Source organism: Sebastes umbrosus, chromosome 1 (assembly GCF_015220745.1).
Source record: "Sebastes umbrosus isolate fSebUmb1 chromosome 1, fSebUmb1.pri, whole genome shotgun sequence".
NCBI lineage: Eukaryota > Metazoa > Chordata > Actinopteri > Perciformes > Sebastidae > Sebastes > Sebastes umbrosus.
In genome coordinates, this window is record NC_051269.1 from 19,908,258 (window position 1) to 19,934,289 (window position 26,032).

At 38.5% G+C, this 26,032-nt stretch overlaps 1 protein-coding gene across 3 annotated transcripts in view; it reads right to left on the reverse strand.

Moving 5' to 3' along the window:
- Positions 1-26,032, reverse strand: part of igsf21a (immunoglobin superfamily, member 21a) — a 237,776-nt gene that overhangs the window by 148,254 nt on the left and 63,490 nt on the right. For all 3 annotated transcript variants that reach the window (XM_037770679.1, XM_037770670.1, XM_037770662.1), the window contains exon 2: positions 9,206-9,318. In XM_037770679.1, coding sequence (XP_037626607.1) covers positions 9,206-9,318 — 113 coding nt within the window. The remainder of the gene's footprint in view (positions 1-9,205; positions 9,319-26,032) is intronic.

Genomic DNA, 26,032 nt, shown 5'->3' on the forward strand with positions numbered 1-26,032 from the left:
TGTTGATTAATGTACATTGTCCCTTTTGGAAAAAAAAAAAAAATAATAATATTTTGTCAATTTTGCTAAATCTTATTCATGGCCATACTATTTAATTGTTACACAGTTTAATTTCTCAGAAATATACTGATTATGATTATATTATATTGTTTTAATTGTATCTTTTCTAATATATTTATCAGTTTATTTTAGTATGTAGTATTCTATTCTTTACTATTTGTTAATTGCTTTCTTGAGCTAGGCACAAAATAATGTTACTACCTGTTGTACTGTGTATGATTGACTCACGATGATTATTTGAATAAGTGTTGCGGAAAATTGACTAATGGCCACAGAGTTTCTCTCATAATCTAAACATGTTGCATATCGTATCCAATCTAAATGGCAGGGCAAATGATATCAAGAAAGACTAATATTTTATAGACAGGTTAACAGTTTGTACAGCTACTTAAAAAGAGATACCAGAAGCACACAGAGGATGAATATTGCTCTGATTCTCTTAAAAAAAAGTGTCTGCCCTACCAATTTTCAAACGGAAGATAACATTATTTCATAAAGGGTATCTCCAGAAAGACAGATAGATGCTGCACATAAATAGACATCATTTATGCATTGGCCTGCACACATTATTCACATATGACTATACACTACAATAAGACATAAGTGGGACAAGGAATTTCTGAACCTACACAATCACACTTGGGGATTAAACAGCAGGAAGTTAGACACCCAAAAACCCCACAGGAGTGTGCTGTGCATACACACTCAGCAAGCTCTCTTCTGCACTCACAGATTCCAGTTGCCCAGGCAACCCTGTCTTGAAGATTTTAAACTCGGATTTAGCATATGACGCCTCCTGTGTCTCGCCACAGTCAAGAAACAGGATTACTGGCTAGAAAAACGCTCCACTTTTTGGTTGAGTGTCCGGTAACGTATCTTTGCCATTGAATTTGGAGGCACCATATGGCCAGAAGAAGACAGTAAATCCGATGATACACTGCCCTCAGGTAATGCAGTCCTATACTGCTTGGCTGACTGTGACAAGAGAGAAGTCATTTGCATAGCTGTTATTGTGCTTTGACACTGTCAACAGCTTTAATGGGATTTGTCAAAATGTGGGCCACAAGTAAATGTGGAAAATATGACCAGAGGCAATGTAAGAGTTGGGGGTGCAGAGTTTGTGTGGGCACCAAGTGTCTCACCATTATCCTGCAGAATGACTTTCTTGCTGTAAGTTAGACTGTACAGCTGCAGTCAGGTCAGTATTTTACGTGCAGAACTGTTTTCATATTTCAAAATATAAACATCTTGTTCTCCTAAGAGCAACTAAGGCAGCTGGCCAGTGTCCAAACACAGCTGGCAAACACTTTTAGTACACGTGTACAGCACTTCTGTGCTGTTAAGATAATGGCAATATGTCGAGAGGGAAGAACGGTGCATGCAGCACTTGGATATGAGAACTCCACAAAGTCACTAAGGACTGCAATCTGTTCATGATGTGTGAACAATGGGTGTGAGTAGGTGCATCATGTTGGAACATAAGATTTATATATACTTAAATCCAAGTGGATGCATGGACATTACTTTCTCACTCTAAAAAAGTTAAATAGCTGAATTCAGAGTGAGTTCAAAAGACACCAACAGCCAACTGTCCAATTTTAGTTGGAAGAGAAGGCAAACTACACTCAAAGGTGCCATTCCATGTAACTACATCAACAAATCCCATTCATTCAACAAACAAGACTCAGTCAAAACTGTGTATATGGCTGGACCATGTATCTGCATGTATCTCCATCAGTCTGCAAATTTGTGGCTAAACTGTAAATACAAATAGTCAGTGTTCATGTCTATATAATGTTAAATCAAGCGGTACATGTCCACCAGGTCCGGAGAGGACACTAGGGGACGCGCTGCTCCACTCAACTGGCCGTTCAAGCGGTGATGTACCCTCTCGTGGAATGCACGTGAATGGTCACTGGTTTTCTGCTTGCCATTTCAAACAGGAAACAACATGGCAGACTGTGCGTGCACTTTCTGTTACTCCCATCTAAACACTTCACCAAAATGTACTTTTGAAAACATTTTAAGCTAGAAATAGGTGATGCTACTGTTGAATCTAGTTTCATTTTAGAACTATAGCTTTGTCCAAGTTTTGTGAGCCGGACTTGTCGCGCTGGACGGGCTCATTTGCATAAAGGACTGTTCCCTGCCTTTTCATTTTGAAAGAGCAACAGCCAATGTGGAAACTCAAACACTCGACAGACCAATAATGTTACTTCATCACTTTGTTAAAGACTTTAGGGTTTGTAGGGTTGGCTCTCTGCAGTCCGAAAAGAAATTGGTTGTTTGTCAATACATTCTAAAATAACCCATCGAGTCCAGCGCTTTACAAACAATGTATGGTTACGTTTTGACAACTAAAACCACATGGTTGAGGGATATATGCCATGGAAACATGGGCCGTGTCCGCGACCACTCCCTCAATCACTCATTCTGTACTCTTTAATAGACACTGAATAGTTTGCTCTATTGTAAGCAACAAACTGAGATTTCGGACATTTATACGTTGTCATTATTTTTGCAGGTGTAATGTGGCTCGACATTAAACTTTTGCATCTGGCCGTGGCCGTTCGGGAGTGTGGTCGTTTGGTACGGGCCTATTGCTTGGCACCTGGTATCGCGTGTTGCTGTTCAAAATGCGTGCCTGTTCAGAGCCATCCGATTGCTTGGCCCCCGGAAGTGCTGCTTGCAGAACCACTCATCGCTCGTTGACTTCAGGATAGTGAAGAAGAGTTTTGTTGAAACGTTAGTACATCCAGCATCCAGCAGCAACAGTGAACTGCAGTCAATGAGCCGCGGCCTGTAAGGCCCGCTGCAGACAACATTCTCAACTCAGTCCGTATTGCACATTCTTGGGTCCCCAGCAATACAAATGCCAAGTGTGATTGGATGAATGGGTCTGGAGATATGCAAAGGACATACCCACATACATACAGACCACACACACACTACATTGCCATTATTGGCTGTGACCTCAACTTAAATTTTTTGCATCTATAAAACATGAAAACATTGTTGGATTGTTAGCAGGAAGTAATCTAAATGCAGACAGTACTTCTTTCATTCCATTGTGGGATTTTTTAGTATACTATATAGAGGATACATTTACACCCTCAAATAAAATAAAGGGTAAATATAGTGCACTATATAGCAAAAAGAGGGTGGTTTCAGAATGGACTTGAAGTAAGTTAAAAGATATCAACGCAGACTATTGGCATGAAATGGGACACGAACCCTGGTCTCAATCTCCAACATCCCATTACATCCTAAAAATCCCATCAGGTCAGATTTTTTAATCTGTTTGACTAATTACATATCAATTGCAGCTTCATATTCATATATCAACACGCAGTTAGCTAATGCTATAAGGTGTTGTAGCAAAGCTAACTGTTGAACTTGTGATGCCCTGAATATAATCTGTGGGGGCAGATGGCTTCATTAAAATTTGACAAGCTTTCAGTGGTATTCAGCTGATGATTGAGATTTACGACTCTTTGGTTATTGTCCTTTGTAGCCATTAAAACTATTGATTTGTTACTGCTCCAACACAAATACCAACACACCCACACAAGAGGGGAGGAAACCTAGCATCACATCACTTTAAAGTAAAAGCCCTAAATGACAAGATAACCATTGTCTCTCTCTCTACCACAGCATATTATCAACTGTATATATATTCAGCTATACTGTATACCTCATGGATCACAATGATGGTTTTCAGGATATGGTTAGTGAGCTATTTCAAAAGCAGGCAGGGAGCTAATGTTACTGGTATTTCACAAGCTAATTATGCTTGAAACCACAGCGTTTGTTATTTTAGTTGCAACTTAAAACATTTATGACCAAACTGGTGATTTTGGTTCAGTGACAACCGACAATATGAAAAGATGCTTAACGGGCACCTATGGAATTTTTCTTGGATTTGCTGCCTTGTTTTGTTGCTCTTTAAAATCAAAACTATCCACAGCTGAACCTCTACTTTGTAATAAACAACCAAAGACAAACATGTTGAAGTAAATAAGGAGATATGTGGAGAATATACAACTGGATACACTGGAACATAATTGGAACATTTTATATTGCATCCACCAATCCAGTATCAGCCTCACAGTTCAAAACTGAAGAATGCTAGATATTTTTTTCTAAGCTAGACATGATGTGAATGAGAAATCTCAAAAATAAAAAGCACTCTTCTCTAACCTTCAGTCTTAAAACAAAACAAAAAAGAGACAAGACCACATGTAACTAAATAATAAATTCAAAATGTTGACACCAAATCCGAGTAATTTCTGACTAGTTCAAGCTCACAATAACCCACGCAGGTTATTTTGCAATTTTGTTAACACAAAGAACACAAAATGTCTCTTGGATGATGATTAATATTTTCCCCTTTAGCTGTTGATATTGCATGTTATCTTGTAAAGCTACAGTATGTACCTGCACAGCACACGGAATGGTGTTCAATTCAGAAGAGAGCAGGATTATAAATACAGGTGAGTTTGAATCCTAATAATGAAATGGACAGAGGTGGACACAGCTGAATGATGAGATGAGTATCAGAAAACCAGCTCAGCTCTAGCAGACAGGCCAGTTGTAAATTAGGGAAGTGTCTTAGGGAAGACACTGGCGTTGGTGAGGAGAGAAAGGATCCCAGAAGAGTTATGTCGGGGAGGATGGAGGAGTTCTGTAATGGGTAGAGCGAGGGAGGAGGGAGAACAGGAGACGGTCCGGATCCAGTGATTAAAATGAACCATAGTGCAGAGCTGCACTCAACAGGCAAGCTAACAGACACCCCTTGCTCCACCACCGTTGGCGTGTTGTACCTGGGTGCCCGCTGGGAGAGGTCCCATATGTATATATTCATTAGAATGACATAAATTAAAACAGGCACCGCGTGAGATGAGCTCGCACACAGGTCTTTGAGGAGCAGCCCGTGAGCACCGCCGCGCAGACATTCTTCTCCCAAACAGGCAGCACCATTAGCACCACCCTATGAAATCATCCATCATTGCTATTTGGTATGCTATTAAAGCATAATAGGCAGCTTGATGGCATTACATACCCATAGTGCTTAATCCGCAGCCTGTCAGTATTCACAACTCACTAAAAACGTTCATGTGGCCTGCGGTGTGAAACCATACACACTTGAGAGGCTCTCATTTATTTGCTCTTGAAGCATTAGCTGCGGGGCTATACGACATCCATTATCGAGGACCCCGTCTCCGTCTGTCTGCTAATCTTGTGTAAACTTAACTGACAGGTCCTATCCGTATGATTATTATCGGAGGGTAACGATATAAAAAGAAATGCAGTAGACAATGTTTTATGTTTTTGCTTTTTTAGTTGGTTGGAGCTACATTTGGTTAAACTTTACTTTGCTTTTTTCGTGTATACTCCACTGAGTGGGTTTAATGATGCATCAAAACATGATTAAATACAATGTATTTGCATATGCTCTATCTATATCTGTGATCAGTGTTCAGAGTAAATAGCTCTCTGGGATCTGACTGGTATTAGGATAACATACTGCACATTTCTTTGTCTGTGAATGATTTTTGGCAAATTAATAATTTACATATGTGCTAATGCTCAGCCCATACAACTTGAAAAAAAAACATGAAATATGTTCTTATTTAGTATAATATCAATGCTTCACTGACATTTCCGCATGTGGTTACCTTCATCAAATGTGCAAGCTCAGTTAAAAGGGAAGGATTACTATTTGAACTTTTTCTACATATTGGGTTTTACACAATTGTTATTACTAGTGCAGTGCCCATTCAAAGCGTGTGCCCGTTCGGAACACGCTGATTGCTTGGCAGCTGGTACGTTTGAAGCGCGTTGTCGGTCGGAATGTGTGCCTGTTCAGAGCCGGCTGACTGCTTGGCCCCTGGAAGTACTGCTTGCGCATTCTTGAGAACTGCTCATCGCTCGTTGACTTCAGAGAAGTGAAGAGGAGTTTGGTTGTAATGTTATATATCAAGCTTCCAGCAGCAGTCAATGAGCCGCGGCCTGTAAAGGCCCACTGTGGACGACATGCTTGACTCAGTCCATACTAAACATCCTTGGGTCCCCAGCAATACACCCACCAAGTCTGAAGTAGATCGCATGAACGGTTGTCGAGGTATGCAAAAGACATACCCACATACATACAGACAGAATCCTTGCTTTATAGTTAGACCTGTGAATTGCCTGTTCAGGCCATGGCCATTCCAAGTGCGTGCCCATTCGGGATATGTGCCCATTCAAAGCGGCTGGATTGCTTGGAAGCTAAGTTTATTAATATTGAACGTCCAAATTGCACCAACTTCGACACTGCACTCCCGTGGGTCCCCAGCAACACACATACCAACTGTGAAGTAGATGGGATGAGCAGTTCTTCAGATGTGCAAAGGACATACCCAGAGACAGACAGAGATTCTTTGTTCTATAGTTAGATTATTAATTCATATACAGCAGTGGGGTCTGTGAGATCCAAATAATGAGGGAGTAAAGCCAATGTCAACAAAACACAAGGGTTATTTTCATCAAAAAGTGATTAAGAATTTTATGAAAAAGTGTGCAGCTAATGGCTACTGTAAGCTGAATAACAATTGGCGGTAGCTCTACTTGTTAAAAACCCTTGCCCCACTGCAGTGTATTTAGTATTAGGTTAAGTCAGTGATGATTGGAGGTATGAAAAATGTATTACAAATTAAATGGAAAGGTCAAGTAACTCCACTCGCAGGGATAATATTTGTACGGTCCCTAAAAAAATAACTTATCCATAAAAGAAAACACAAAAGAAACCATGATGTAACTCATATCAGATCCATTACTTTTATCTCTCTGGTTTTGAATATAATGTTGTGGAGAATATGTGTAGTTAGTATGGCTTTGAAAGGTTCTCTAAAATAATCAGGTTTATCTAAGTACCTCCTACGTGCTAATTCTGACTGCAGTCTGAATGTGTTATGCATTCAAAAATCCTCAAACAGAATACGTCAGGATCTAGCAGCGCAAATGAGCACTTGCTTGCTGAAATATTCAGTTCATACAGCCCCCCGTCTGATTGGCCAAGGCTTCGATTAGATACGATGATTCCCCAGATGGGTATCAACCCCAGTTCCATTTGAACAGGAGGTAAAATGAGAAGTCAACATTATTTAGTCAAATAAAAGGCAGAGATTAAAGAAACTTTGGCAGCCAAGTGTGGGTAATTGATTTATAATTTATCAACGGTTGTGCTGAGCCATGGCCACAGGAGAGATGGGGCCAGTTTCTGTTACAACCTCCTTGCTTTCCTCGTGAGAACACTTAATATGGGCAGCTCTATTCTCACAGCGGTTATTTAAACCGCAGCTATCAATAGACACCACAGAAATCTGACAGAATATAAGCAAAACAACACTCTCCAATCCCTGCCTGATTAAATGAATTGTCACAGCAATGAAAGTGATCTATGATACTAAGGTGAACGTGTAAAGTACCATAAATCTCTTTTTGTCCTACCTTGAAAGGTCAGCATTTGCTAAGATGAGACCAGAGACACTGTTTTATTTCACACGAATAAAAGTGAGAAAGCAGAAGCTACTCTAAAGACAGAGAAGCCTAAGCAATAAACTGCTGCCCCGCTCATTAATGAATGGTGCTCCAGCACAGGTTGGAGGGTGAAACCAAGGTGAATGTACCTTCACAATTATCAAATACTGTTTAAATAATTCACCAGTAAAGATTGCATACTGGCGAAATGCCATTGGGAAGGCTACCTGATTGGACAGTGACCCAAGATGATGAGGAGCTCAAACACTGACTACATCATTTTCATATTTTTTTTAAACTGGGCTACATGGTGTGAAAATGCACATTATCGTGTCATTCATACACCTTTCTGTGCGATCAAGCTGGATTTAGTTTTGCACTTCCCAATGTTGAAATGCAGAGGAGACATTTACAAAAAAAAAAAAAAAAGTTTTTAAAATCAATATAGCATAGGCCAAGACATCCTGACTTTTGGTCCAGCATGGATCAACCTCCAAATATGCTGTATGCAATTCCCACAATGCAACTCAATAGCACCTTTGGCCTGATCGCATCATCAGGGTTATTTTTCAGACTTTGGAAAGTTTCATCCAGAGCCAAAAATATATACACAAACAACAACTGTTTCCACAGGCTGTATAGTACTCTGTATGCTAAACAAACTGTTCTTCTTCATATGAAAAGTAGGCGGAGAACTCATCTGAGCCACATCTATTGTTCAGGGAATCATTATTACACATTTTAGTATATTGTCATCCCTTGAATTATATCTTTCTGTGTGCTGTTCACTTGTTTGTCTTGGAAACCCATCAGTCTTTGATTGTATCAGAAGTACCATGAACGACAGAAGACAGAGCAAGAGTGCATTGTATGGAATACCTATCTAGGCTTGGTTAGTAACGTTTCAGGCTCTGCAGTTTGTCTGTACCAAAATTATACAAATGCAATCATCACTCAGCACCTTCACAAACAACTTGGTGAAGAGTCTGCCGCTTTCACAAAGCAAATCTGTACAGCACTCAAGAATTATTGGAGAGAATTTGGCAAAAACAAATGGTCAGACGAGGGTGTGACAGCCGGAGCTGCTACTGCTTTCCAATTCAAGTGCTTATCAGTGACTCTCTTGAAGTGAAACAAATGTATCCTCTGTGAACTGTAATATTTTGCAGATTTGTTTTAACACTCTTTACTTACAAAACTTTAAAGCGTGCCCATTTTATGGATAAAATAAGCTGCATCTTGGACATAAAAAGGGTTTTGTTGTTGTTTTCCTCCAACAGCAATCTAATCATTGGCAGCACTTAAGCAGTGTAGTACACCAACTGGGATTTTAATAACTGTTGAGTCGCCAGCTGTGAACTATTAAGAAATGATGGTGATGACCAGCAGATTGAGAAATCAAATTCCCAAGCAACAGCCAGTGATGCCTCCCATACAGCTGGTCCAAAAAACAGCTTATTTCCTAACAATCGCACTTTGACAGTGCATGGTTGTTCTCCTAACGCAGCCGTAAACCTGCGATATGACCTCCTCAGATACCGAACGGCTAAAATGAAAGAAATGGAGGCTCTGTAGAGACAAGCTAGTGCTTAATGGCATTGAAAGCGTAGACAGGTTTACTCACCCTGTACCAAACAATCTCTCGAAGCCTTCCGTCAGTTTTGAAGTTACACTTGAGAGTAACAGTCTCTCCCACAACAACAGGAGGCAGGGGCTCTATGGTAACTGTCAAATATCCTGGAAAAAAGAGAAGAAAATAGTTTTATTACAGTCATAAAGTATAAAAACACTTTATCTGAACAACATACATGTTTTTTTTTCCTTTCTTACTGAGGTAAATGTTGAACAACAGCAATAAAGCAGTCATGAATTTACAGTATATGAATCATTTAAAAAGCACACGATTGACTGTCCGCACTTTCTTTTGGAATAATGCCATGATTCATCTTTGATGCAATTACACAACAAGCACTCTTCCACAAGGGGGTTAAGTATCTCGGTAAATTGCACTTCAGCTGTAGTTACTTAAGGGGGTAAGAGCGCCCACTTTTCGCAATTTCTTCATCTGGTTTGGAGGATCAAACAAACAAACCTGAGTTACAGTGCAACCCTTTCTCTAATCTAAGACCACTGTGAACTGTGTGACATCCACTATGTAGCTCTTATAGCAGTTATTCCTTAACAATAAACAGTGTTATATATTCTTTTCTGTCAAAATCAAATTCTATCTTCCTTTGAAACAGAAAAAATGTGTGAAATCTGCATGATTGTATGTAAAACGCCATTGCTTCCTTGGAAGTATTCCTGGATGTTTTGCAGTACAAAGTCTGTCAAAGCTTTTTGCCAGTTATTTATCTGAAGTTGTTTGGCCTTGAATAAACATGCTCAGTCAATAAACCTCTGAGAGAAGCAAGGTTTTGAATGGCATCACGATTCTTAGAAGTGCAAGTGAAGTATTTGTCACTGGTCGTCAGTCATTATAAAGAACATAATGAGAAATGTCAAAAACGACAAAATAGAAGTCTTAGGTATGTGATGAAAATGTGTTTTAAAGGGTGATGCTGTCATTGATTTTGACAGGGGGCAGCTCAGTCACAATCTGTATATTTAGTAACATATTTTTCTTATACTTAGAAATCAGAGAATCAACTGTCTAATTAGTGCCTGGAGCTAAAAAAAAAAAGGAAATTAAATTAAAAACTAATGGAGGCTTTTGTGATAACAGACAACATGTTAACAAATTACACACATACACTCGCCAATAAAAACAACAAAAATAAAGTAAAGGACAAATAATGTTAAATGCATGAGCAAACTATTTAGTGCTGAACACAGATTTAAAGTTCAAAGAGAAAAACTACAAGCCTACATAACATCTGACTTTTGTCTTTAGTGAGGAAGGTTACAATCAGTATTCATTCCCGAGACAAATGACTCTGCAGTAATCACAGGTATTTATCGGCTCCAGCTCCGATCGGCAGTGATGGAAACATGACACCCGGCTGGACCAAGCCCCGAGGAAGAACGCCGGGCTCTGAAGACAATTTCCGTAGTGGCCAAACTGTGAAATTGCAATTTCCAGGTCCGTCACGTGATGCCACTGGATCCACATGGACTTTTAAACTTACACAAGAGACGTCTGTAAATGAGTATCTAATATTATTTGAGGTGAATCAACTTCCCAGTACTAACACTTGAATAGCCCTTATTTAAATCATTAGGTCCTAAAAGTTGATAATAGCCGAATCCAGAGTTATTTACCTAGGAATGATGAACTGCTGTTCAAGTGACCGAGCCGGGATCGAACAGTTGGGAGGCGGGGTTAAAGGTAGTGCGCTTGCTCTATGGGTCCAATGGATGTGGAAGATCCGGATAATTTTTTACCAGTTTCATGCGCCAATGAGCAACTTTCATAGGAATGAATGGGGCCCCTCCTCTAAAGCTGTAACCATTTCTCTGGTATGTCCTTGGTCTATTACCCCCAAATGGGAGAAATAAACGTGAGATTACGACAGATTATGACCGATTATTTTGCCCCATAATCGCCAAAGTAAATATTGGACCCATTTATCACAAGCCACATATCTTCTGAATCTTCTTAAACTAAAATGGCGTTTTTTACACGTACAGATCAGGACACATTAACTTAGTTTGAGACCTTTTCTCTGTCTCAGCAACACACTCCCACAAGCTCCTGTGACTCAGGTTCGCTAACGCCCATAGCTAACCAATTTTTGTAATGCTAAATATGGCTGTTGTGTAAATATCTATAATGTTAGCAAAAGACAATATAAATACATTATGCAAATATAACGCAATCTGCTTTCATCCATCCACACAATGTTCACAACTCTTCCAAACGAGGTAGGGGGATTGAGGGGATTGGGGGGGGGCAAACACGCCATGACCACGCCCACGCCCAAGCCCATCAGGAGACAGGTAGTGTATACCATTTCAAACCATTGGCGGAGCTCGTAATGATCTTTCTTATACATCATCTTTGGTAACAGATAGAAAAAAGAAGTAACAACTGTAACATTTTCACTAGCCTCCATCCTGCTTCCTACTCTTAACTAATCCTGTTTTCTGGTGCGTTTGTGACTTCGAATGTGACACACCAGAAAAAAAACAAAACAGAAAGGCAATGGGAAAGGAATTTATCACCTATTTTTAGCGGGGGGGGTTTTAAATCCTGCATAGACGCTCTAATTTTGGTGGAAAAAGGGTATCAGATCGTCTTGAGTCGACCTTTCTATATTGTGTCTGATCATCAGCCTTTTGCACAGTATACACAATGCTTCACACAGTCCTGCACTTCCACTATCACAATCGCATACATAGACAAGGTGATAATAACACTGCATATCAGCATGAGATCTGATCTCCCAAATAAAAAATGGGGAGACACAAAGGGAATTACCTGATGATAATGAGAAAACCTGGGAGAAAATAAATGCATCCACAAACAGGAAGGGGGGCGATTACATGAAGACGGTATGGAGGATACATTCAAGTGATGGTAATACATAAACTAATATCTGGGGGAGTTCAATGCACTGTCCAAAAATGCATCTATTATATTTATCTAAAATATATCTAGTTTACATATAAGTGAAAAGGGCATCTCTTTATATGCTGTAGCACTCTGGCGAGCAGAGTGAGCCAGCGGTGGTGCGTGGGCTGACTTCCACTGACAGACAGCAGCCCTCTGCCCAACATAATAGCTGTTTCGACACATTCTGTATTTAATGAGGGGATTGGATCTTGTAAAACAGATGGATATCACAGTACAAATATAAAACAGGGTAAAATGGGACCTCGTGAACAATAATTATGTTGGTAAAAGAACATAAACCACTATGAGGGCATCAGTGTCTCACAGAACTCTGCAAGTGATCACTGCAAAGAAAGAAAGGACGACTAGAGAGGTTAACCCTCATTTGAAATACTGTAATATAGAGATCTAATTCCAGGCAAATAATATCTAAAATTTCTCATTCTGTTTTTTTAACTTTATAATAAAATAAAGTGTATTTCAGTCAAAGAGAATAAACAATCCAGCCCAATGGCTAATAGATATCGGAAAGGTGCGATTTAAGGAGTAAACAGTCAAGTGTTTGAATATCTAAGAAAAACAATAATTCTCAAAAGAAATGTACTCGCAGCATGCACCCTCAGTGTTATGTAATAAGTGTCTTTCTAGCTCTGTAACCCTTTGCACGTTATTGGAAATTCTTAAATCCAAAGCACTGACACCTTCAGCTCCAGTTTGTTTATGCTTATTTCACCAAAAATGTCTTTATAATATTATTTAAAGGGGATATGTCCTGCTCATTTTCAGGTTGATACTTATATTTTGGGTTTCTACTAAAACATGTTTAGATGTTCAAAAAACATTATTTTTCTCATACTGTCTGTCTGTCTGTCTGTCTGTTTGTCCGAATATACCTGTATTCACCCTCTGTCTGAACCCTCCGATAAGCGCCTGTCTCTTTAAACCCCCCTCCTGAAAAAGCCCAGTCTGCTCTAATTGGTGCACAAAATATGGTGCACCTTTGCAAAGGTAGATCTCAAGCTGTGGGCGGTATATTCTAATGAGCCTGCATGTGACATAGGAAGGGGAGCCAAATCTGAATGGCTTGTTGAATCACATGTTTCCTGATCTGAAATGAAAATAATAAACACTTAATTTCAGGTGGTGACTCGTTACTTGACATAGTACATGTTACAATATTACCAAAATCCTATTAGTAACGCTTTATATTACCATTGTATATTGTATTACCTCCAACACTGCAAGTACAGCATCATATTTCTCTTTATGTGCTTCACAAGGCTTCTTTTAAAACAAATCTGATGTCTTTGTCCATTAAGTGCTGAAATGCATTTAATCAATATAAAGCATCTCAAATCAGATTAGTTTCTGAGGAAACAACACATTTGTTTATTGGTTTTGTGAACATGATCATCATTTCAACATCAATGATGATCACAACATCTTCATTTCCAAGTGTAGGAAATGGTTTTGTATCAGGCAAAAAGACAATTTATTTCATTGTGTAGCTTGATTTAATTTAAAGATATGCAGGTTGCAAATACCTTTTTAAATATGTCATTTTTTAAAAAAGTGTTATGTTTAGTGTTCATTCCCCCCAAAAAAAAAACATGCTCTAGTTTATTAAAAGAGCCAACAATGTGAAGAATGGCTATTCTTGAGTGATGTATTTCACTTGAAATTATAATCAACAAAACAAAACACGATACCATCAAATACAAATACTACCAATAATAACTAAATATACTATTAAATGATATTTTGGCCACATCGCCCAGCTCCTTAGTCACTGAACTGGTGAACATCTTCAAATAATTCAAAAAATGAACCGACTGCCTCGACAATCCCCTCTACGCATGTCACAATGCATACTGACAGTTTTATTTTAAATGACATTCATTTTCACAGCAGCCAGCCACATGTACTTCATAGGGAATACAATGAAAGAAAGTCATATTTCACTACATATAAGCTATACAATGGGTTCATGGAGTTTGAAAAGTTTCAGTGATACACCCCCTGATGAGTTTTTCCTCTCACATATGCAAAAATGTTGATCAGTGGTGGAGGAAGTATTCAGATCCTTTACTGAAGTAAAAGTACAAATACCATACTGTAAAAAATATTTTGTTACAAGTAAAAGTCCTGCATTGAATATGTTACTTAAGTAAAAGTAATCAGGAACGTACTTAAAGTATTAACAGGAAAAGCACACTGCAGAAAAATGGCCCATGTGACTGTTATAGTACATACATTATAATATAATTGGATTATAATTAATCATGCATTCATATAAAAGCAGGATTTCACTGTTGTAGATGTGCTTATACATCTCACCACCGTTCACCAACATGCATAATAGGTACAGTGAGAAAAACATGTATGTGTGGTCAAAGAAAATTACACAGTTCAAGTGCTATTATTGTCTCCAATGTTGTTACATAAAAAGAGCCTTTTAGTATTAGTAACTCACTCACATACTCATTAATTCATTCATCCGTGTTTGGCCTTTCGCCTCCATTAGAAAATATCTGACATCCCACTGAAACAGGATTATTCAGTCGCCTCTCTGCAATACTGCTGAAGTGTGCATGTTTTTTTCCTTGTTAGGTTACAGTGAGAACATTGTACTGTATAGAGACTTCTTGTCCTTTGCAAGACCTTCTACATAAGAATCTATACGTATACGTCTATCTAAAATGTTGCATCAGGTAAACAGTATGGATTTACAGAATTACCTGGGTTTACATAATATTTAAGGCAGTGTCTAAGAGAACAAACCCTTACTGAATAATTCAAAAACATATAGCTTCCTAAATTTCCTAAACATTGCTTCCTTATTATTACTCAACAATGACACCGCCTTTAGTGATGGTACCAGGTACGGCCCTTAGGAAAATCATATTTTTAGGTTAGGTTTAACTGTCGCTAAGAAAATCGAAATACACTCCATCATGGTTCTCCATCGATAGAAGAATGGTTGAATCAGTTTAGGGATATTGCTCTCATAGAAAGATATTTAGTTTTAATTCATAAACTGTAGGGATCCACTGTAGAGGCTTGGGATATCCTCATTGGTTCTCTTTTGAATCCACATTTTCTTGCACAGATATAATGTATCATTTATATAGCATGTACAGTAAGAAGACCTACACTTACAATTCAATTTTAATACATTTTTCAATTAAATTTTATTTCATTCTTATATATTTTTTACGCGATAATAACATGTTAACGTAAATTTGTATTTACGCCACTAATTTCTTTAATGCATTAATGCAACTTGTGATTTTTAGGATGTTGCGGGCAATAGCTAGAGTGAAGATACTGGCATCATATGAAACTAGAAAACCTAAGGAAACAATTGGCACCAACCATGTCATGCTAGCTTGTCGGGAAGGAGGCTAAATAACGATTCAAACTTACGTTAAATTTTGGCGAGGAAAAACTGACATGGCCATTTTCAAAGGGGTCCCTTGACCTCTGACCTCAAGATATGTGAATGAAAATGGGTTCTATAGAGTCTCCCCTTTACAGACATGCCCACTTTATGATCAAGTCAGCACACTGACACACTGACAGCTGTTGTTGCCTGTTGGGCTTCAGTTTGCCATGTTATGATTTGAGCATATTTTTTATGCTAAATGCAGTACCTTGTTAATTTATTTCCAATAATAGTTATATGTACATTTGCATAAATCAAACACATTTGTCCACTCCCATGTTGATAAGAGTATTAAATATTTGACAAATTTCCCTTTAAGGTACATTTTGAAAAAAAAAACAGTGTGATTAATTTGCAACTAATTGTAATAAGTCGTATTAACTATTTTAATTGATTCACAGCCCTACTTTTTATTTTTGATTTGTACTTTAATTTTGATATTTATTTATTTATTTATTACAAGGTAATGTTGAAATGGATATAGTTTGTGTTTAATACTGTTTGTATGTGCAATAATCCTTGTCTATGGTACCTCGTGTACGATTTTTATATGACAAAGTCAACAAAAAGTTAATCCAAAAATATATATATATATATACATACCAGACTGATTGTACAGCAAATGAAAATGTGCACAAAGTGAACTTCCCATTTTAGAAGATGACTACACAATACAGCTGTTGATTTGTGTGTCACACCCAATTACAAGCAGAGCAGAGGGGAATAATCACCACCAGACTGCAACGTAACTGAGAGAACAACACATTACACTGCAGTGTATCTGTGTCACTTGCCTTTAAAACTGATAGTTTGGGGTATCTGCATCGGTACGTAGACACAGATCAGAATGTCTCTTGTGTCAGCGCACCTAGATATGCTTATTAAAGATTCTTAATTTAATCAGCGGGCTGAAGAGATCTTCTCTCCAGAGTCAAATTGAATGAATAAACCTTTGCGGAGACTGCATGTCATTAACACAGAGCTGATGCTCTTAGAGCAAATCCTAACCACTTACTACGAACCCACAAGAGGAGCAGCCTGGCCTTGTAAATGTCTCTCTGTGAGTTTTCCAGAGAGGTGGCGGAAATGCATATTACAAGTTTAAAAAAATGTCAACTGCCTCTGTGGAATACAGTGTTACTCACCAGGGGACAAATGCGTACCTTGCCTTTAGTTAAGGACATAATTCAGTTGTTGTAAAATATTCCTTCCAAATTATATATCCAATATGTGCATATACTGTCTATCCTTACACTTACACAAAAAAAAAACAATTAAACATAATATAGCAAGTAATTGCTTGGTGGTCTTGTTGTGTGGTTGCAGGGATTAATTGTGAACAATTCATTGACTATGTGGCACAGAGGAAAATATAGCATAGCCAATGACAGAAAAATGCTCCGGAGCGTGTGGGGAGGGATGAGGAATTTTTAAAAGAGCAAATTACATGGGTTATGCACTCGTGCCAGGGAAGTTCACATTTCAAATAATCCCTGCGAGAAACTGGAGCAGTTGCAAGGCTGCACATACCAAGACATGAGGGCATAATTCCCACGCAATTCAATATCCATCCAACGCCATCCAAATGACTTCATAAATTAGACACATTTTATTTGCCAATTCTCTGTTGAAAGCGTTCCAACGAAGCAATATCTCTTGTTATGCCTGATGCCCTTGTTACAACGCGGGCTAATGTGGGCCACATTCGCACAGCAAAAACGCCAGTGTTAATTCAACTCTGAGCGTAAAAATCAACACTGTGCAAGTGTTTATGTAAGTCAGCACCCATCAGAGATAATTCAACACTTGTGATAATTTAGACAGCTGCCCCAGAGCCATATCAGCTCTGAGTGGACACACAAGTCTCCAATCAGCCCTTGTCAACTAAAAATCCAAGAAAAAATCAACATTTAATCTGTTCAGGCTCTCACAAACAATATGGCAGGTTATTAGTTTCTTCAACCAACAGAGACGCTTTCTTAATTAAATATAAAGCATTCAGCACAATTCTTCCGTTGTTCATCACAATCTATCCGACTACAACATATTTAAATTTTGATTGCATTAAAAAAAGACATGTATTTCCCTTCATGCTGCAAGCTCTACTAAAACAAAACCATCAACTAACAGCTTTAAGTTCGTCAGACAGCTTTAATTTACAATGTTGTACTGACTGTATGAAAGCTGCAAACATCACTTTACAGCTTTTATTTTACTTCACTGTGTTATACAAAATATTACAATAGTCAGGGAGGGAAGCGATTCTCCTTTGGATCGTCAAAAAAAGACCAGTCCACAAAGCAGTGTTTTTAGTTATTTGAAAATGTGATTTAAGACTGAGTGCAAAACAATTTCTCCCGAAAATTGTTTGAATTCACAATATGCGCTCAGGTGTACATTGTTTTAATTGATGACATTTTGAGCCTTTCAAGTAAGCGATAATTCCCGCCAAGGTGTCCATTGTTGGACTGCTCCAGTAAATTGTACGAACTACGACTTGGCAACAGGAGATGTTTCTAGTCTGCTCAGCTCATAGAATCCTCCATCTAAGCTACAAACTAACTTTATGCTCGCAAGATTCAAATCAATAACATTGCGTACGGTTGAACAACAGTAAATGTATCGACAGTATGTTTAACAACAAGACTAGCTATCCAGCCGTGTCACTGCTCCCGAATCAATATCTGCAGTGTAACTTACTTCTTGCAGCTTGTGTGTTACAGTTCCTACCCTGTAGTGTTCAGAGGATGAGGCACTGACGGACTAACGTTACGCTCAGTGTTGTAAATAAGATATTTTTTTTTTAGCTACTTTGAAGGTTTCCATTATCAGGAATTAATGGACACCAAGCAGCCAATCAGACTCTAGTATTCACCCAGACCATAGAATAAGGAAATATGACTTGAGTCACGCTAGATATATCCAATGAGCTCTAACAAATTGTCTGACACCTTGAACGCCTTCGGTTTAGCTGAGCTTAAATTCCACAGACAGAGACTTACATTCTGTTTTCATGCTAGCGCTGCACAATATCGATCCTTCCTGTGTTATGAGCCTTGCATTCGGAGGAAGCCTCAGGTATATTTATACAGAGCTCACAGCCACCTACCCATAAGCTTCTTCTGCATGAATCAGACGCTCTGCCTTGAAATCTAACACTCCCGAGCACAGCGGTGACTCTCGAATCGCGGGTAGAACCAACAGCTTGTGTCACAAATAGCTCCAATTACTGAGGGGAGAGATTAAAAAAAATGCGGATGAAGATTTAAAACTTCCTTGATCAAAGGAAAATGTTCAGCCTCCTCAGAGAACCCGACTGCTTTTAAAAGGGACATAATTTATTATCATGGAATGTGAGGGTAAGCATGCGGTTCTGCAGAAAATCTTTGAAATAAATATACTTGTCTCGAAACTCAAATTTGGCCATGAAACAGAATGCTTCAACATCGTTGTACGAGCACATAAGCAAGTGCAGAGTGGCCAGAGAGTGCACGGCATTTAATTGGCTCATATTAGCTGGTTGTAGAGGCAGACAAGGCCTCCGGCTTGTCTTAATCCATCAGAGGCGCTGTTGGAACAACATCTAATGAGGGCTGCAAACTATGCTTTCTCCCATTAATAACAGCAATTTGCCAAGATGCAATGAGAAAACAAAGCCCAAAATGTGCCTGTTATTGTGCTCTGTGATTTATGGCTATGGCCTACCTTAGCTTAGATGTCAGTGCAACCAAATGTATGTGAAAAAATGGATGGCGGAGTTTCTCAGCTCTCTTCCTCATCTGTGCCTCTAAGCAGTGTACACAAACAGCTGATCTGTAGTGTCTAAAACACATTTAAAGGGGACACGTCATGCTCATTTTCAGGTTCATACTTGTAGTTTGGGTTTCTCCTAGAACATATTTACATGCTTTAAGGTTCAAAAAACACATTATTTTTCTCATAGTGTCTCTCTGAATATACCTGTATTCACCCTCTGTCTGAAACGCTCCGTTTTAGCTTCTGTCTCTTTAAGACCTACCACCTTAAAAAGCACAATCTGCTCTGATTTGCTTGTTAGAAAAATATGGTGCACCTTTGCTAAGGTAGTTCTCAAGCTGTGGGCAATAAGCCCAATCCCATTGTCCACACTCACAGACTCACAGACTTGAAGTGCGTTCCCACAAAGTCGGTGAGGGTATAGGGCTGTCCCACTGTCAAATCGTCAAGTCATTGTGGGCTCTCTCTCAGACTATTTGAGCCCTATGAACACTTTCCACAAGTGCGCATTTCTGCAGACTTTGCCTGAGGATATTACCCACAATTAATATCATTGTGATGTAAAACACAGGGTTACCACTGTTACCAGAGGAAGCCCGGTTGCGTAAAAAAAAATAAAAATGTAAACAAAGAGGACGGCACACAAGAGTTTAGCCAGGCATATTTAAATTTAAAATGAAACTTTAACATTAAGGATTTGAGATGGTACATAAACAACACATGAAATCAGAGGAATGCAAGCATTAGACTGTATTACAGACCTAGTTTATTCATCAACTATTTCTTTTAATTTTGCTTAATGAAGTTTGACAAAAATAAGTAAATTGATTTTTTGATAGTTACCTCTCATGTGGTAAGGCAAGAGCTTCGAAGACGTTCAAATTATGCAGTAAAAACATAAAATAAAAACCAATAATTGGCGTCGTCAAGGTAACAAGATATGTCACCACAAAGTGCTGTTCCATTCATATTTATGCCATTTCAAGCCCTTGCAGCCTCTCACACTCAACAAATTACTAGGTGACGTCAATCAGGTCCCTGAGGGTTCAGGACTTAAAGCCTTAGGGGAGACATTGGGATTGGGCCATATTCTAATGAATGTGACATAGGAAAGGGATCCAGATCTGAATGGCTTGTTGAATCACATGTTTTTTGATCAAGCAGCCCACAAAAAAACTGACTGGGTTGTCTTATTTCACAGTTTGTGGGTTGGTAGACACTCCAGATACCCAAATGTATGTGCACAAAGCACTGAAAAAGTGAGTTTTCATGTCCTTTTTATGCATTATCAGTTCTAGAGAAGTAAAGTAATATGTGAAATACATATATGATAGCAAGGTCATAGGATGGATATTGAACCTCATGTTTTTATTTTTGCTGCATAACTGCATATATGTCTTTTCAGACGATTAGACTGTTGTCAGGCTATTAAACAGGCATTATCAGTCGCTATGAGCCCCATAGATGTGTGTTAATAGGGGCCTACTACACCCACTAGTATGTGTTATCATCTATTCACATGATAGATCAACAAAAGAAGGTATAAAAGAACACGACAGTGACCTCTAGCAACCCTAGTAATTATGACAGGAGCAGAGTGGAAGTCAGGCGCTGTAGTATAGACGGTGTGAAAGTCCATGGGGTAGAGGTTGGGGAAGATAAATGGTACACAAAACACAGGGTTTTCACCTAGGAGACTAGAGTTTGCATCCTGTGTGAAACCAAAAATGTGAGAACCAAGAGAAGTTGTAGTTTTGTTGCCTAAACCTAAAGAAATTGCTTTGTTTGTGTTCAAAATGTGACATTTCATTCAGTTTTACATGTTAGAACGTGTTGCTTTTAAGTTTCACTTTCGCTTTTACAATGTAGTAGGCCCCTAATGACCCACATCTATGGTGCTTATAGCGACTGATAACACCTATTTAATGGCCTGACAACAGTCGAATCGGGTGGTCTTTTAGTGAAACTAAGAAATTTGGAAATGTTGTATAAAACATCTGTAATTAAACACATGTGATATGCCTAATATAAAAGTTTGTCCACCACTGTATGAAAGTCCAGCAGCATGGACACGTGGTAATCAATAAATTCAGCTAACAACTGCACTGCTAAAGCCAGGAGACTGACTTGAAGGCAGGAGCTTAAGGCACGTGAGCGAGGGATGTGCTATTAATGGGACAGGAGGCTCTGTGGAAAAAACATGGCCAACATATTAATGTTTTACATGTTTTGGCAGCAATGACTTCTGCATAATCTTTGCATTTTGTCGATGTTCTGTCGGTCCCCTCTGAAAAATTCTAGGAGTCTAGAGCCTAAGGCAAACAGGAGTATAGATTATGTAAATGAAACACATTATATATCTTATTCACATTATTCTTAATAAAAAATGTTCACTAAGTGAGGAACTTAGCGGCTATTAAAGCTCTTGAAGAGCCAGACAGATTTCATAGAAGTACCTTTACTGCCTCATCCTTTTATTTCTCAGAAGATGAATAAAAGTTAATAAGGATAATGGGAGCAAAAAAGTCACTTCTGAAGTGTTTGATTTATGGTACCATCGCTGGGTTTGGTTAAATGGTTAAAGAGTGTTAGAAGCAGTAATAGCAGGTTTCTGAGTAGACCACAGCAGGAGGTTCTTGTGAATTTGCTGCAGTTCAAAACCAACTGAGAAACAGTCGTGGCCTTGATTTTTGTGCGGCGTTAAAGCATATCAATACTGAATGTTTTAATGTGTTTCCTCATGAATGACAATTGATTAATCAATCATCAATCTGATGGAAGGTCACTGGTTTTAACTTTTTCTTTGGCCCATAAAGTCATGCTTTTTTTAATAAAAATACATTGTGTACACACTTTGGTACTTTTATGTAATATTTGTAAATACCAAAATAAATCACACCTTTATTTTAAAGTAAAATCCATGAGTTATCCAGCTTTTGGCCTTATTTTTGTTATTTGTGTCCTTCATTACTTTCAGTTTTGCTACAGTTTTGCTTCATCGCTGAGATGTGGCCATGTGGCATCTCTGGTCGTCAGAGCTTTACAAGCGGAGTGCTCGGAGCAGGCACACAAGCGATTCATCTGACAGCCTGTGTTGCCTTATTGGTCTCTGCTGTAAAGCAGCATCTACCTGTATTGCTGCATCCCCACATCTCACAAATATCACGGTGTCGTAACCCAAAATAATGGCCCAGACTACCAGAACAGGGTTGTAAAGAAACTCACATTTCCTTTTAACTATACTTGTATTATTTCAGGAAACTTGCACAGAATGAATGACATTAGCAGGAAACTATCGTTTAGCTGCCTAGAACACAATCACTACTGTCTAATCTTTCGTACATCTTTGTTTCGCGATCATCTCCGATTCCAAGCTGTTCTGCAACCATCTGCCACAATCTATCTTTAAATTTTGCATCTCTGCAGTCTTTTATTTCTTTATCGTAAAGTACTTTGTGATGTATATCATGCCATTTTGGATGATGACGTGCATGGACGCTGGCTCTGAGTGGTCAAACAACCCTCTTTTGCCTTTTGACAGATACAAAAAAACGCAGAAAATCGAACCTGTTCCGAAAACTTTAATGACGGTTGAAAGTTTTGGAGTCGGTGTGTCAACGTGATTGACAGAACGTGAGGTCGTAATTTTTTTAAACGTGGCACAGTTTCGAATTCAAAATATGGACTTTGTGTGCAAAGGCCTTTTCTCCAAATATAACAATATTCCAAATTTGATAAGGGTCATGTAAACAGCATAATCTGAATTAGTCCTTATTCCGAATGGAGCATTTTTCCAATTAAGACATGGGCGATATGCCGATATTATTCAGGTTTTGGAGCATTCTTTGGACATGTAGCAGCACATATGGAATATGCATCTCAATTGTTTTTTTGTTTTTCTTTTTACAGCAGTTTGCAACACACAGCCTCTTGCCTGTTTCTTTAACGCATTAACGCTATTGATCTTTCGAAGGTTGGAGCTAAAGATAGACAGAAGATACTGGTATCATATGAAACTAAAAAACTTAAGGAATCCATTGCTACCAACTCTGTCATACTAACTTGAGACAGACATGCCCACTTTATACTAATCCCATACAGTTTGGGGCAAGTCATAGTGATAGTGTGCTGACATATAGTCAAGTCAGCACACTGACACACTGACAGCTGTTGTTGCTTGTTGGGCTTGAGTTTGCCATGTTATGATTTGAACATATTGTTTTATGCTAAATGCAGTACCTGTGAGGGTTTCTGGACAATATTTGTCATTGTTTTGTGTTGTTAATTGATTTCCAATAATAAATATATACACACATTTTCACAAAGCAAGCATATTTGCCCACTCCCATGTTGATAAGAGTACTAATTACATGAAAAAATCTCCCTTTTGAACAGATAAAAAATGTGTGATTAATTTGCGATTAAATATCAATCGATAAAATAATCGATTGACAGCCCTAGTAGGAATATTGTCTTTTTCGGAATAAGGGCAAAAAACTAAATAGTTTGTGCATGTAAATATAGTCAATACTGTAACTTAGTCTATATTATCTGACCAATTTCTATACAATGTCAACAACAGATAGTTTGTATTTGTAGTGCTGAATTCAGCTACTGTATTTTCTAACACCTTTAATCTAATTAAAGTCATTAAGTCACAATTAATCATTATTATCACTGTACCACCTTCAACAAACTAACAGTATCAACACTGAGGATAAATGAACACAGCGAGTTCAGCAAAGTCAACACATCTCAGTTAGTGATTTGTAACTTAATAAGTATTCTTGGGTGTGTAAGGGTATTATGAGCATTCCATATTAAAGGATGATATTTATCTGTTAGATCATGATAGATTCAGTCGGAGCCTTTCTATTTTCTTTGTGTTTTTGCTATTTAAACAGTGTCAGTTGTTATCGTTTATTTACAGTTGACGTGTATTACAATGTGTTATGTTAGCGTATGATGAGTATTGTGAATGTGTATTTTTGTATTGTCACCATGTAATCTATGGGGACCCCAGGAAGAATAGCTGCTGCTATGCAAAAGCTAATGGGGATCTAAATAAACAAACAAATAAACAAACTGCACATGCAAGCTGAGCTCAGGATGCGTTACGTGGAAGGAAAATCTGGATGACTTCTTGTTGATTTATTCCATCCAAGAACACAATCCACGCCTGTTGAGAAGGTCCCCTTTTGTAAACAGAAAGCTTGGAGCTGATGCGTTTTTCAATCAGAGTGATTTACTGTTTAATGACATGCTTCAGCTTGAAGAGTGTCACCGCCTGTCCATTGTAATCCACTGCCCTCCCACAAGCCCATACAGCTATAGTGGATAGCAATCACGAGGGACCCTATCAGTGGGTGCTCACTCTGAATGGCCTTAGGCATGTGGAATTATCATGTCATTGGTGAGAAGAGTTGGAGCCAGGGAGTAAATGCAGTCAGCCTTCCTACATGGGGTTAGTCAGATGCAGCGGTTTGTATGTCATTGCCGCAGTTAGCTGGCCAACTGGAAAGCAATAAATCTCTGACCCCCCTGTATCCCACTCTTCCTTTTCTCCATGTATTAGTGTTCCTCTGCCATCAAGTAGTACCGCACATTAGTATTGGTTCTTCTCCTTACTTGATTTGAAGCTATTTGTTTACTTGATGTGTTAGTTTCATGACCCTCAGGACCATGAATCCTGTTAAAAACATGTCATGTAATTTGAGAAAAAAAAATAATAATACACGGCAACGGGGAAACAAGCCTTTTTTTATCCCCCAACTCAATACATTAAAATTAAGGCTGTCAAAGTTAACGCAATAATAACGCGTTAAATGCAAATTTGTTTTAACGGCACTAATTTCTTGAACGCATTAACGCAACTTGCAATTTTGAGGTTGTAGCGGGCTCAGTTTTAAAGCTAAAGTAAAGAAACAACATCATATGAAACTAGAAAACCTGAACAATCCATTGGCACCAACCATGTCATACTAGCATGTCGCAAAGGAGGCTAAATAACACTCCAAATTTGCTCTAAATTTTGGCGAGGAAAAACCTGACATGGCCATTTTCAAAGGTGTCCCTTGACCTCTGTCCTCAAGATATGTGAATGTAAATGGGTTCTATGGGTACCCACGAGTCTCCCCTTTACAGACATGCTCACTTTATGATAATCACATGCAGTTTGGGGCAAATCATAGTCAAGTCAGCACACTGACACACTGACAGCTGTTGTTGCCTGTTGGGCTTGAGTTTGCAATGTTAGGATTTGAGCATATTTTAATGCTAAATGCAGTACCTGTGAGGGTTTCTGGACAATATTTGTCATTGTTTTGTGTTGTTAATTGTTTACATACATTTGCATAAAGAGGCATATTTGTCCACTCCCATGTTGAAAAGAGTATTAAATACTTGACAAATCTCCCTTTTAACGTACATTTTGAACAGATGAAAAATGTGCGATTAATTTTAAATTAATCCCGACTAACCATGGACAATCATGAAATTAATCGCGATTAACTATTTTAAGCGATTGACAGCACTTATTCAAATACACTCTTTTGGGAGATACAAGCATAAGCCATATAAGGCTTTCATGATAAAGACAGAGGATGACCACTGCTGTAGCATGCAAGTGGCCCCCAAGGACTTGGAGTACCAGACCTTCCATGGCCACGCCATCAGGAAAAATGACACACACAGCC